Source organism: Lytechinus variegatus, chromosome 1, assembly GCF_018143015.1.
Source record: "Lytechinus variegatus isolate NC3 chromosome 1, Lvar_3.0, whole genome shotgun sequence".
Taxonomy (NCBI): domain Eukaryota; kingdom Metazoa; phylum Echinodermata; class Echinoidea; order Temnopleuroida; family Toxopneustidae; genus Lytechinus; species Lytechinus variegatus.
This window is the reverse complement of record NC_054740.1, coordinates 63,850,106-63,865,861: the sequence shown is the minus strand read 5'-3', so window position 1 is coordinate 63,865,861 and position 15,756 is coordinate 63,850,106. Positions and strand designations below refer to the sequence as shown.

The 15,756-nt window shown below is 34.2% G+C and overlaps 1 protein-coding gene across 1 annotated transcript; it reads right to left on the bottom strand.

Annotated features, from left to right (window-relative positions):
* Positions 1-3,107: 3,107 nt before the first annotated feature.
* LOC121419639 (syndecan-like) lies at positions 3,108-13,222 on the bottom strand. The gene is made up of 4 exons (XM_041614099.1): positions 13,048-13,222; positions 10,254-10,294; positions 8,364-8,574; positions 3,108-6,634 (listed from the first exon to the last, which is right to left on the bottom strand). The coding sequence occupies exons 1-4, from the start codon at positions 13,139-13,141 to the stop codon at positions 6,468-6,470; spliced, it is 513 nt and encodes a 170-aa protein (XP_041470033.1). The 5' UTR covers positions 13,142-13,222; the 3' UTR covers positions 3,108-6,467.
* Positions 13,223-15,756: the final 2,534 nt, after the last annotated feature.

Sequence of the window (15,756 nt, the reverse complement as noted above, 5' to 3'; positions counted from 1 at the left end):
TGTGTGCCCCAATGGGGTTATGATGAGGGTATGCTAGCACATTAATTATGTGGAGCTCATTCAGCATCTTGCAACAAAATCTAACACAATTTTCAATTTCAGCCCAGTTTACTCTGTAGTAAATTATATTTACATTTATATGGGAAGTTCACCCTGACAAAAAGTTTGTTGTAAAAATTGCTAAAAATAATGAAAAATATTGGTGAAAGTTTGAAAAAATCCATTAAAGATTTTATTAGGATTTCAAGTTTTTGATTTGTGACATGATCAACGAGTAGCTGGCCCCTATGTTTTGTAATATAAAATGCATAGATTTAATTTTTAATGGTTCATGATGACTTATGTTTTATTTTCTTTTTAGGAGCTCCAGGTATGCAATGAATTGTGCATTGATATACCAAAGGTACAATAAAAGCCATTTTCAATTTTCTGAAAAAATGACATTTCATTGATTTTTTTAACATCCGATAGGAACGCTGCTCGCATATGACATCACAAATCAAGTAATACAAATTCTGATAACTTTTTTATTCTTTGATGGATTTTCCTCAAACCTTCACCAATATTTTGTATTATTTTTTTATGTTATTTTCATAATAAACTTATTGTCAGGGTGAACTTCCCCTTTAAGTTTCTTTTTTGTTTTCACAATTAAGAACAGTGTGAAGGAAAACTTAACATGTATGCTAATTTGATTTTAGCATATTTTTGCTTCCCACAGGAAAATGAGAATTAGTTTACATATTGCTCCTTCATTAGATTGCAGGAAAATCAATGCGAATTCATGGAGAAAAGTAAAATGAGACCCATTTTATATTTTCACACCTGAGTAGACTTAAGAGGACATTAATTTGTGCCTAGAAAAGATTCTCTAATTGATTCAGTGGAAAGTTAGACAAATAGCTAGGAAAAGCAATTCCAATGTCATTTAATCAATTAAGTGACTATGGACCATACAATTTTGACAAATCTTGAATTTAATTAGTTATAAATCTATTTTTTTTAGATATTTAGTAATTCAAAGGTTATAAAAGATTAACATGTTTAGTCAGCTATCATTTGAATATATCTTTTGCTCTCTCTCCAGTACACAGGTTCAAGGTCTGAGGTAAAAAGGAGTGGGGTGCGTGTGTGACTTTACACAGAAGCACAATACTTGATACTTAATGTAGTAATCCCTTTGGCAGCTCATTTTGAAATTCCTGTGAATTTCAAATTATCATAATTAGTTATAAACTTCTTAATTGTTAGATTTTTAACTCATTAAAGTTAAAATTTGTCATATTTTGGTCACAATGTGACCAAGAATGGCCCATATCTGTTTATCTTTTAGTTATGTTTTCTTTCTAGATTAAACAAATCTAGATTTACAATCTGAACTTGTTTGTCATAAAAGTTCAAGGTCAGAAGAGAACCATTTAATTTTAGATAAGAATGAAGATCGTCACAAACTGTTTATCTCTTATTTACTCAGTGTCATGTGTCCAAGACCGTTTCGAATATGATTAATTATGAAGATGTAGAATTGTGTCAGGATGCTAACTTATAAACTTTGACTCTCAGAATCGGAGAGGATATTTTGAGTAAATCCTAAACATAAGTCATTTTCTGTTATATGAAATAAATTATGAGGAATGTTCAATGTTATTACTCAGTCACAAAGTTACATTAACAGTTTACCAAAGTTATCATGAGAATTACAATTGAATTATGTATGAATATTGTAAAACTTAAAGATATCATTCCTTAGATTATTCATAGTTCAAGTAAAGTGTAATTTCATGGATGTCAATTGCCATTAGGTCCCAGCTCCAGTTTCACTACAATTATGACTGCCAAACTACCCTCTTCCGGATAAGAATTATCATACAAAATGAACAGAAATCGGTATCAGTTTGACGTGAATGACTACATCATGATGCAGGGAATGGTCAGGAAGGCCTCATTGATGGTTTTCTTTTCTTGATGCTCTGACATGGACTTAAATTTGAGCTTGAAACTTCAAATTTCCAGCATCACTTTAAACCCATTGACCCATAGTTCCTGCATAAAATGCAGATAGAGCACATGAAGCTCAACTGCTAGACAAGGCAACTTGCCCAATGCAAACAGATTTGATTTACCTGTAGAACTTGGTACAGAGAGCGGTGGAGCCTGACTGGTTAATTCTGTCTTTATTATGTACGTAACAATAGGCCGGGGCATAGCATTGACCAATCCACAATAGATACAGTTTTCCACAATATCATTTTGAGAAGTCCTTTTGAGCTTTGAACCCAAGGCCCTGTGAGATATTAACACCAGAGCAAATGTCCTAGGAGCAAATATCGCAAGAGCAAATGTCATGTCACCACTAAGGTGGTCCTGATAGCCCTAAACAAAGAGAAAACTAATGTTTGATTATATTCCACACAGCAAATTTATTCTTTTCTCAAATGGGGGCAGGGGGGTGGTCCAGGAATTTAAGATAGAAGGTGCATATATGTAAATAGCAAATTTAAAAACGGGACGCAGAAGACAATTTTCACAGATTTAGCTATAATGATATACATGTACATGTTAAATGGACAATTCTCAAAAATATATAGATTGGGTTTGCATACCTTGCACCCCCGCAAGGATCTGCCGAGGGGATGGGGTGGGGGAGTGGTGGTCGTTCTGGGGCAACAACTAGCAACATAAACATACTTCATTCACACAGGCCATTTGTGAATGAAATGAATTTACCATTAGCTCCTGTTGTTAATTTCACTTCTAAAATGGGTGGAGTATACAATTTTTATTTTCTTTATTTGTATAGCATGAAGAAAAAATGCCCCGATACTAAAAGGGCAACAATGGAACTCAACAAAGACGTAATTCAAATAAAATAAGATTTTGATAAATACATCCTGGAACACTCCTATCTTAATTCCTTTTCGTTTCTTAATCTTTCACTTTTCCTTTATATATACGTTTCCCACTTCTAGATCTCTCTCTCTTCATTCATAGCTCCAAACTTTTCAATTTCTCACTTTCCCTCATCTGTTTCTTCCTCCATCTCTTTTTCCTCATCATCCTCCATACATACACTTCACAATAAAAGAAAGAAAACATACATATTTATGAAAAATGCTGGTGAATTTATTGATGGCAGACATCTTTAAGAAAGGGATAAAAACCAAAGGAGACGAGGGGAATAAGGTGATATTATTATAAACACATAACAATGCTCAAAGCTAAAATGCCTTATGTTTGTTTCAAATTGAGTCATTTTAGATAGGCTAGATTACTCCTATATTTATTGTCAAATAAGAAAGGCAGTTTAAAATTCCAATTAAAAAAAATCAAGAAGTTAAAATTTAAGATGGTGATAAAAAAAAGGATCCCAGTTTATTTTCATGCAAACTGATTAGCTGACGCAATTCTGTTGCTGATACTATATAGCATTTTGTGGATACTGAAAGCAATTCACAGCATTTAATTAACTTTGGTCCACAAACAAACAAGAAAATATCCAACATTGAGAAATTTCAGTCTTCATAAAGATAGTTGTATCTCACAATACAGGATAACATTATAACCTTCCCCTCTTTTCAAAGAATTTGCTTGCACTTTTTGTGAAATCATGTCAAAAATTTGTATTCAAGCCAGCGACTTAAAGTACCATTACAACTGAATTATTTCTTTTTCTTTCATCAGAGTTCACATTAATTGTATATATTTTGAAATGCTAGTATGCCAAACAACCCAATATTCTTACACTAGATTAGAATATTTCCAAAAGAATGAAGGAATCAACATTATCAATTCTTAATCAAATATTGGATCAGAAGACTTGTGATTGTCTCTTCTTGATTATGAATATAGACATTGACGGGCCGAGTTCAGTCATTTGTATGAAAATTAAAATCACGACTAACATGATCACTGACAACTGAACTCACTACTTATACGATTAAATAATTGTCTATTCATTTTCAGGGTCGCATAAATCGTGCATAGTTCTTGATGTTCATACACAAATTACAAATTACACACATCTTTTTTTTTGTACACATGACGTTCACTCAAATCAGTTTAAAATGTAACTTCAGCTAACATATCAGTCAAAATAAACCAAGTAAAACATGCAAACGAGACATGCTAGCCTGCCTGCCTGCCTGATGAACTTAGAATGGATCTGTATTTTTTAGAATGGTCAATCAATTTCAGGAAAAAGGTCGATTAGACATATGAATGAGTAGTATCGGAGGTATAAATAGAGCTGAATAGTCTTTGAATATTTTTTATGAGTAACTGAAACAAGCAGGTAGATTGTGCAAATTGCGCATATTGCTATATGAATTTGAGATTTAAACAAAAATGATGACCAGATAGAGATCACTATAACTCTCAATACTACGCCTCTGAATGTGTAGAACTTTGTTCTTAAAATTGGTTAATAATATACATGAAATTCTACCACCAATATAATAATAATAAAAGAAAGCAAGCTTAAAAGCATATATACAGTCTTGCATTGGCAAATACTCATCGTATTATGCCTCAGCATCTAAAATTACTCTGTTAAATATCTTAACGTACATGGAAAACCCGCTATGTAACTTATACAAGTATTGAATAAAGAAAATGCTACATTCTTTGTACAAATTTCATAGGTGTAGCGTTTTGTAAATCACTAACTTAGAGAAAAATGTTAATACATTGGAGTCACTTTTTAACAATAAACATTTTCTTACACATGTTACGTTTTACAGGTTACAAATAGCTCACAAAAAGAAACACAATATGTAAAAATGAATATATTTCACAACTTTTCACATCATTTTCTTTCTTCTGATTTGATTTGCAAAGGAACTCTGAAAATTGACATTTCTGTTGTTATTCTTCCAATTCTTTTTAGTATCCATGTAGTATTGTGAAACAAAGAGCTTTTATATATCTTTTATCTACTTAAATTCATCAATCAGAATACTGTGACCTTTTGGGTTGATTGAATGTCAAGATGCAATTGTGCCATTCTTTTCAGTATATCTGGGTTTAATCTTCCAGACAAAATAAACATATACGTACACCACTCTTGCAAATTCATTCATCCCATAAAAATAAGTTCATCCACACAATCAAGCTAACAAATTGAATTTCTCCACTGGCAGTAAAACCTATCGCTATGTTGTATAAAAATGAGAGTGCAATAACTTACTGGTAACACTTACATTTAGTGCCATGTGTTTATCATCAACACACAGTAGCCATTAATAAGTACAACTCCATATTTCATGCTTGATAATAATATTGATATTTTTTCTTATAAAAACACCAAACAGACTGGTATGCAATCGATACAACATGATTGAACACGGGGAGGTCTGAAACTATTAGAGGAAACATCAAACAACCGAGTTCACTAATACAAATATAACTAGACGAGGTCTACAGCCATTTCATCTATCATACTTCATTTATACATATACACATTTCTCTTGTTGGTGTTTTTTTTTTTTTTTGATGGAGGCACATTTCATAGTAATGTAAGAGAATAAAGTGAAAGAAAAGAGTTCCGAATGAAAACGGGCTTCACCATTTTATACGGTATCATAGATTATTTTGGGAAAGATCTTGCTTTATTTCCTATTTTGATATTCTGAATGAAAACAGTGACTTCGAATTCATATAAAGAATCTACAATGTATCGTGTCAAATGTATTCTAACTGGAGAATAAACATATGTTTGGAATGAATGCTGTTGACCTAATGGGTGATTGGATCTACATGTATAATCCAATTCAGTGTTCATTCAAATGAAGATTACATGGAAGATTTAATTCAGTCTTAAGTACACAATTTTCTCTTTTCAAGGTAAAAATAAACTAAAGTACAATCAAGAAAAAAAAATCAAAAGGCTAAAACATTGTGCAAAGTACATCATAAAAGTGCAAAATTTCTGTAGAAAATATACCATTCAACTTAAATAATCCTTTACCAGCTTCTTCATCCGCATTTTGTTTGTAACCCAACAACAAGATCCCATTATAATTTTTTTTCTTAAGATGATTTAAGATAAAAAGAAACCGTATGACGTGTATCTTTTTATCATTACGGATTAAAACATAACATGAACAACTATTAAAAGAGGATAACTTTTCCTCAATTAGAACACCCTGAGACCTAAGCACTGAAGATAAAATATCTTCGACATTCCCCTTTTTGTTGGATGTATAAACAAAAATACTCATTTCTTTCAAAGAAACAAAACATACCCTTGCATATAACAAATTAGAATTCGAGGCCAGTCAGTCAGTTCGTGATGGAAAGAAGTTTATGCAGGCCTGTATCATGTTGAGTTCTTCCAAATTTGATCGTTGAAATAAAAGAGTCATAATTGTTGGCGAGTCGACCTGAGCATTATCCCTGCCCTGCCTTCTCCCAAAACAAGATACGCGAATAAAATAAAAATCTCTTCAAAGAAAAAAGGTGAAAGTGTTTTATGCGTAGAACTCTTTAGTGTCTTTCCAGTATGCTGTGGGGTCCTTGACTTTGTGTGGCTCGTCGAGGGAATAGCTTCCTTCATCCTTCTTCTTGATGCGGTAGATGACAAAGAGGAAGAGAAGAACAACTGTCAGAAGAATCAGAACCACAGCACCAACCATACCTACAAGCAAACAGGAACAAAAAAAAAAATCATTTCTTAGTCATCTTAAAGGTACAAGAATGTAGTTGCAGCAAACAATTATTTGATGAGAAAGTCTTTTGATTCAAGGTTAATTGTCACATAATATCATAGATCAAGATCTGGTACATTAACGTAGACTTTATCATTGTGAAATCATGAAAATGTTACAGCTCATGTAGCTGAAAAACCGCTCATGCTGATGATCACTAACACAGAAGAGCAGATGTGATAGTGTATTAATATTGATTGGAAAAATACCCAAATTTGATGGAATTCTGTGCTTATTTTCTTTATTTCTCTATTTACACATTTGCTCCCAGAGCCACTTGGCACATGTGTTTTTATCTATACCTACAAAACATGTGGGTGGTAATTCTAATGGATAAAATAGAATACAAATCATAAAATTTTTGAAAATATATAACAAAAATATACTAACATTGACATAAAAATGTCAAAAGTTTTACAAACCAAGCCCAAGTTGAAGTCAAAGTTTTATTAAGATCCAATCGATATGTGTGTCATTTTGATGAAATGCAGTATTTCTATGACATGACCAGGAATATGACTAGAAAATATTTGGAGAAATAGTCCCATTAATACACCTGTTAAACATGGTACAGAGAGGTGGGGCCTGACTGGTTTATTCAGTCTTTTTTATTATTATGTACATAACAATAGGCCATGGCAGAGCATTGAGGGGGAATGGTTGAATCCATAATCCATTACCAAGTAAACAATTTTTTAATAACATCTCATTTAAAAGGCTATACTCCATTTATAATTTCAAAAGAGAGATATGGAATGCAATGTCAGAGCGAAAGAGGAAAGAACACTTCATATCACTTCAAACCAGGATATTTCCAATTAATCATTTTTCTTTTGAAAGCATTGTGTTCCAATTATAAGCACACACTTACTAGATAATCTGTTTCACATTAATAGCACGATGTCATCATATTTTGATTGATTCTACTTCAGACTGACCAAGAACTGAGGAAAAGCTATTTCTACTATTTTAAGAAGCTGTATGTTCTCATTAAGAATTAAGTGTGACTAAAAGGAGCACTGAATTTATTAATAGTAGTTGCAATATAAAGTGCATTTGGTCAGAGTGTTTTTACATAAGGAGCAAAGTGTGACTTATGCCAAGTCTGATGTGCGCAGTATAAGTTTAAGTTATACTAAAGGGGACACACACACACAACCAGGTATTCATGAATGAGATTTCTTGCACGATATCAAGAGTACACTAGGACATGTTTAAAAAATGATTAAGTGTTACTTCAAGTCACTCTTTACTGCCTAGTTAAATGAAGTACAACATTACTTTGGGCAGATCTTGCTCAGTGGGTGCGGGCTCCCACCTAAACTTCAATGAGGTTACGAGTAAGGAACCATGAGGAGATGACTTTAAGTCTGCCACACTCAAATCTTTACTAACCAACTCCCCCCCCCAAAAAAAAAAGGGTAGGCAGGTTTTTAATTCCAACATGGAGGGTGGGAGATCAATGCTACTTCTATAGGGTAAATTTCTATAATAAAGTATACATGTACATGTATATATGGATAAAATTTTTAAAAATGGCCACCAACAAATTTTCAAAGGCCAACAAAAGGGGCGTAGAGGTCAATCATTGGGGCATCCACACAAACATGACCTTGGATCTAATTCAAGCCCATGGTTGGGATGTGACGATCTTCTTACCTGCTAAGATAGCGGGATTCTCAAAGATCATCTTGAAGAAGTTCTGGGGCTCTTCATTGACATCGTTGGGTTCAGCTCCGAGGGCATCATTTCCATTCTTATACCTCACATTCCCATCCTCGTCATAAATTGGTGCAATGCCATTTGAAATTGTGGGTCCACCACTCCCGCCAGCGTTCTCATTTATATTGTTATTCATAGTCGTTATTTTCTGCGGAGGAGAAAATGGGAGAGATTCATAGTGTGGGCTTTAAAATAAATGAAATGATGATCTAATTATTGTTATCGGTGAAAATGTATCAAAATTAGATCATCTTAGAATAGTGATATTTTCAACAGGTTTCATTTTCTTACAAGACCCACCAAGTTTCTCCAGTTACGAAGCATACCGGTAATGATTCATTGTTATCATTGTTCATTGAAACCCTTTTATTGATGTCAGCATTGTTCCCCTTCTTCAAAATATTTTCAGGGCAGTGTGGAATTCCTTTACAAAATGGCTTGTTATTTTTTTTAATGCAGAATTGCTCCTAAAATCCCCCCAAAATGTATGCGTTGGGGCGACCATGCTTTCTCGAGTCTCCCGAAGATCTGTTCCATACAACATTTAAGATTATTCAGAAAAATCAATATTCTTAGCTGTGGCTCAAGAATAATATTTTTCTTTTACTGCACAATTACATTTACTCCTAAAAAGTAGCCCTTTAAATGAAAGGAATTGCCCGCAGCCCCTAATTTCTGCAATCGCCGCCCAATGTGGAAAAGAAAATTAGCATTAAGAATTATTTCCTACCCTGGGTGCATTTTCATCACAGATCTATTTTAAAAGATGTAGATTTCAGTGAAAGACTGATAATAAAAATCAGCCTGTATTGTTTTTGAAACCTACATACATATTTTTATCATTCTTTGTGCTTACACATGTCTGACATTAGACTTTACTATAAACACCAAGGTCCTAATATTGCATTACCATGACAACCTTGATGATTGGCTGCTGAACCGTGTTACCATGGTTGTTCCCATGACAAAGTTACCATACAGGTATGTAAGAAGGCAGTCAACACGGCCAACAGACATTTTGAATTTGAGAAATCTGGGAATGAGCTAAATGTGACTCAAAGACTGTTATCGAAATGATGCAAATAAATTGCCATTTGTGGGTGATAATATAGTTGTTCATCGCATATATTGCTGTATATTTCAGAGTATTTAAGACAAATAAAAGCACTTTATACAAATGTTTCATAAAAGTTTGAGAATAGTTTATGTTATCACCCATATCAGACATCTGAGCTGGTGATTTTAATACAATATCGTATTGCCCTGGATTTTCTTAATAATGGGAAGGGATAGGTATATCATTCGTATGTCTCTATGCGCGTACCGACTTTGCATGGAGAGACGAAGCAAAATATACCTGTTTTTTTTCCCTGGTCTCCCATCAAGTCATCTGAGGATGCAGAGAAAGAGATACACAAATTGATCTGCGCAGCAAGAACAGATGAGACAACACTGGGTACTGTGTCCCCACATCAGAAAAGCAACATCTCAATAATGTCACAATGGCCATAATGGTAAAGCTCAGAGGCTTTGCTCAACATGACATAATAGAGTCCCATGTTTTAGAGGGTGAAATATCTAAATTTTCATGATTTTGCTCTTGATGTCTGATGTGGACATGAATTAAAATATTGACCAGCTCTTTTTTCTTAAAACATCAAATATATCTCACTTAAAAGAACAATATTGCCCTCGTCTGAAGACTCGGGTCAATATGATTCTGTTGCTGGCAACATATTTGGTTCTCCCCCCCCCCTCAAGGCTAGTCAATACCATACAATAAGCTTTGCACAAAGTGCACAATAACCTTTCATATTTAATACTTACTGATGTGGGAGAGAAAGAGACTGCTGGATCAACAAGGTTATCTGCAAAGTGAAAAGAAGTATAAGTTCATTTACATGTGAATTCTATTTAATGAATTGAAGAATGGCCGTCATTGGAAGAGTGGTGATCCAAATATCACTACTTCCCAGGGTTCTCTCGAAAAAATCTCTTATTGTTCACTTTTCACAGGCCACTGAGATTTGTTTTTAATTTCAATAAGACTATTTTTCTTTCAAACCATAAATTATTGTGTTTCCTAATGCATTTTCTGAACCGTACATAATTGCAGTTTGGAGGATGTGAGAAAGGCAGACCTACTTTGGTTTCTAACACCTACATGTTCACAGGTCAACAAGATAACAGAATAGAATTTTCCCTTCAAGAGAAGACTTACACAACCTTTTCTCAACAAAATTATGTTTATTCTATTACAAAACAAACCAATACTTTGAATATCAAAACGCATGGTAATCTATTTTCTATCTTCTTTCATCTGTAACAAAAATGGACGCTTCGTAACTTCATTATATTTGTGGCGCCATGCATTGCAGAACCTCTTTTGGGGGAGATTGGTTAAAGGTACATGTATATGCTAATGTTGTAGACATGTAATTTAAAAAAATATCAAAGGAGAGATGAAATATGTACATGAATGCCTTTCTACCAATCTAAAAACTCTAAAACAACAAAAACAATCGAAAGAAATCCTTTCGGATATACGTTATAATTGACGGTTTTGTGTAATTTCTATCGTGCCGATAATAATAAACACATAAGTGTATTGATGAAATTACATGTAAGATGCTATTTCCAGTTACTTTATATTTCACTTTTTTGAAGCACTTAATAATAATTTTCAGACGCGATTTTTTCTGGGCTTCATTTTTGTAACATATCACAGGTGCAGATGATAAGCGGGACCTCGCAGCTCAGATTTTTAAAAAGTCAAATCAATGTTAGAAAATACCTTTAAGCACAGATTAATCAGTTGTGAATACTTTCAATGACTTTTAATAAGTTTCTATTGGTGTTCACAGGTCAATCAAATTCTTTTAATAGAATTCCCATTTACATGTATATGCAAATGCATATTACTGTGATATTTATTACCATGCAAAATTTGATTCTCTCATCTCTTTTATGATATGAAGCTCCACAGTTTGTTCTACTTAAATTGAACCAATGTCCATTTAATCAAACGTAACAATATGAACCATTAATAATTGATATAGTGTATTTTTATTTTGTAGGTTGTTTTTTCTTAACACTTAAAACAGCAAAAAGAGAGCATGTTACAAATCTATCAACTGGTATCAAAGATTAATTTTTTTTGAATAATTTATCAACAGTGGCCAAGAATCTGAACTCTAGTTTGCTCTAATATAATAAGTTTGCTTTATAATATTTGAGGCAGGAATAACATAAAACTACTAGTTCTATTATGATCTGTCAGTTTTATGTAAAGCAATGCTTTTTACATTAGGTCAAAATATACCACTACTTCTACAATATTTTAGAATCAATTGACAAAAAAAAGATTTGTGAAGTTATTGTTAGGAATGTAGGCCTAAAGGGATCAGTCTGACATCCCTCAACCATCTCTTTGGCCACACCTTCCTCTCAGTTCTAAAAGTAGAAACAGTAGTGACCTTTAACTTCAAACGTATCACAGACACTTTCCTGCTACAATGTCATGCAACATAGCAATCGATAATGGAGCTCCGGTGAGCAGCGGATTTCATAAGATTGTTTTAATTGGTTTAATTTAGCAGGTTGATGGACATGAATATCCTGTATGCTTGCTTCTATCCTTCCAGTCATGTACAGCTTGGGTTGTACCAGGTATAACACATGTACATGTTTATTGTAAACATCATCTACCTACCCAGAAACTAACTGGTGGATCCCTATTAAACTTGCTATAAATAAATGATTGTTTCAAACCTTACAAAGTACAAACAAATATGCACAATGTTTTGGAACAACATTGATTGTTATTATTTTGCTTTTGGGGGGCTTTTTTGAAATTGTAAGTTGGTGCACATATTTTCATTTTGCAAGGCTTCATGCTCATCAGTATCATAAAGCAGTTGAAATGAATGGAAATGCGATGGGTACTATCATTACCAATGTGTACATCCGTGCACATCTGTGGTAGGGGGACAATTTTTTTTATATAGATGTTGTTTCAAGTAAACTTCTGTTTACTTGAAATTACTATTTTGAAACCCCACAGCAATTTTACAGGGCTATTTTGCTTATTACGCCATTTGATAGCAAATGGCTCAATACTCCTGTGTGTTTTATCAGTGATCTGGAAAGAAGGTTTACTTCCTTTTAGTGGCAATTTCTTTCATATAGATGTTGTTTATTCAAACTACCAATACTAGAAATCACTATTTTTTATCAAACCACACAGAAATTTTCCAAGGGTATTTTGCTATTGAAGAGGGCTACATGTTCCACAGTTTGGGAGCAAATGGCTCGATACTCGTGTGTGTTTTATCAGTGATCTGGAGAAAATGGCCCTCTACTGAACAGCGATCAGGGGGTATTTCACAAACAGCCAAGTATGACTTAAGAGTCCCACTTCAATGCCGACGCATACATGGTACGTGATATTCAATGCATGATTGATAGTATTGCTAGATACGCAGTAGGGCGCATCCTCTTGGCATGATGTGACCAATATGGTCAAGCCTTTTATACTGCATGCTGCTATGCATTTTAGTGTGACTCTAAAGTCAGTCAACTCTTTGTGAAACACCCCCCCCCCCCCGGAAAATATACTTACTTCCTGATCCCTCTGTGGGTATAAGATCCTCATCGTCTGTCGTTGTGCCACCAATGGCATTTGGTCCGTCACCGCTCGCCTCAATAGCCTCCATTATCTCAGCGGGCAGAGCCCGAACATTATCCGTTCCATCATCAATGTAGATTTCACCATTCTGGCATATGATAAAAAAAGATAAAATTTTCTTAATTACATATCAAAACTCCACCTGCAACAAAACTAATTTGTGGTAAATAAACAGTAAAATAGAATATAAAATCATGGTATAAATAAAGTTTTTTAGCACTGATCATTAACAAAGCTTCGTTCGACTGAATTTCAGATGGTAAATTGCCAAATCATCTTCTGCCAACTGGTCCACTCACCACTTGGTCTAATGCCATTCCGACCAACATTCTGTTGGACAACAACCATTTGGTCCAGTTAGCACTTTTGTCTAATTACCATTCAGTCTCATAACCAGTTGGTCTAATATCCATTTAATTTTCATTCATTTTGCACAATTAACCTTTCAGTCAAATAAGACCAAATGGTACATGGACTAAATGGCTATTGGACCAACTGGTTATTAGACAGAATAGCATTAGACTAAATGAAAGTACACTGTAGACCAAGTGGTTAGTGGAAAAACTGATGGTAGACCAAATGATAGCAGACGAGTTGGCAATTGGACGAATTTGCATTAGACGAATAGGAAATAAACCTTTGAGTGATTACAAAACATTTTAACTTCCTTTAGAGAATAACAGAATGAAAGAGGACAAAAGCTGAGACAAAGAATATATCAATCCAAGAAAACAAATCCACCAATCACCCCCCCCCCCCCATCTCTCTCTCTATATATCTATATCACTCATCTCCATCCCCCCCTTGCTGACCAGGGGCGTCCATTCATTTTTCAGATTGGGGGGGCAAAATCATGAATCAATTTTTCAAAGGCGCTCGATCACACAAAACAAACAAACTCACACACATACACACACACACATATGCCTATACATATGTATATATATATCCACTTGGTATGGGATTGGTTGAATATATATATATATATATATACACACACACGCACACATATATCTCACCAGCAGATTAATGCGAGCGCGAAGCGCGAGCTGAAAATCTTGATATTTCGATATGAAAAAAAATTGAGTTTAATGGACGTTTTTAATATAGAACAAGATATATATCCAACAAAAGATTGCAAGTCGAAGTGGGAGTTCTTTTGAGGTTTAGAACTGAAAACGGGACCATATTCACCTATTTAATCATGGAAAGTATGGGTTTTTGTTTCAGAAATGATGCGAGCGCAAAGCGCGAGCTGAAATTTTTTGATATTCCAATCTGAAAAGTGGACATTTTGAGCACGATTTTAGACAAAGAACGAGTTGTGCATCTCAATTTCGCTTGCTGATTTCTGTGTAACATTACAATCTTATTTTATTTTTAGCACATGCGGAATTATTGGGGGGGCAAAACGATATGTTTGCCCCCCCAATATTTTCATTGGTGGGGCGATCGCCCCCCCTGCCCCCCCATAATCGACGCCTCTGTTGCTGACTGTGGAATACTTGTTGTATTCATCTCCCTTGCCAAGTCTCAAGTCATCAATGAACATGCATGCCCCAAACATTGACAAATCATTTTCTTATCTCTCATACCGATCTTCATCAACATTTTGCTCCACAAACAGGAAATCTTCAATTCAGTTCCTCAGACAACCATGCTACAACCTCATCCTTTTTATATAACAGTCACACTAGCGAAACCGACCCCACACTGATCAAATTGACTACATTATTTCAAATGGCATATATCACTGGTCATATTGAAGTCAATTTGATCGGTGAGACTGTAGCATTAGTATGAAGTATGCATTTTCTTATAAACACTCAGATACTGAATATACATGTAGCATTATTCATGCAAAATAACTTTTTAACCTTTAAACAACAGAACACTTCAAAATAATGAATCTTGATATTAAACGATGAAAAGGTTTGATAGTGCATCATAAATGTCAACAAATACAAAACTAGAAAACATGAACTGAAATGATAGGTGAAACTGCCATTTCAAGGAACATCTGATACATTGTATCTGTGAGAAAGTTGATCTTCATTGTCTATATATCAACAAAACATATACATGTATATGGTAGGCCTACTTTTTTTCCACAAACACTCTGGAATAGCCATCAATACAACACATTTCAGTTCAGACATCGGTACAGGGAGGATAGACTCTTGCAAAGAGATTGTGAAGATTATCAAAGTGGAACAGGAACCATGGACTTGTGGATGGTCCATGTACAGGAACTACGGGTGTTACAGGATGAGGGTCACAAGATCAAAATCAATGTCTGAAGATTATCATCCTACATAACATGTATAGGCCTAGAGCAATACTGTATCAACTTCTGCATTCAGATTGTCCTATGTTCCTACCAAGTTCAAACCTGTATATGGAATTATCCCAGTTTACCTTTTTTTTATATATATGGAGGATGAGCTTTCTTGTTTGATCAGACAATAAATATTCAAGGTCCCCATCCATACTTACTTTGCATTCTTGAAATATGAAATTTAAAAAATACATACATGTACTACATATAGATACATGACAGGGTGTAGAGGGCTAAATGATATTAAAAGCCTTTATCTAAAATTTCATCTTTTGACAAAGAGTATGAATACTTGGAAGTGATTT

Coding starts and splice junctions, on each gene's coding strand:
- LOC121419639 (XM_041614099.1), bottom strand. CDS start 13,141: ATGGAGGCTATTGAGGCGAGCGGTGACGGACCAAATGCCATTGGTGGC. Junction 10,295..13,047: donor ACCCACAGAGGGATCAGGAA/GTAAGTATATTT, acceptor TTCACTTTGCAG/ATAACCTTGTTGATCCAGCA. Junction 6,635..8,363: donor GAATCCCGCTATCTTAGCAG/GTAAGAAGATCG, acceptor GTTTGCTTGTAG/GTATGGTTGGTGCTGTGGTT.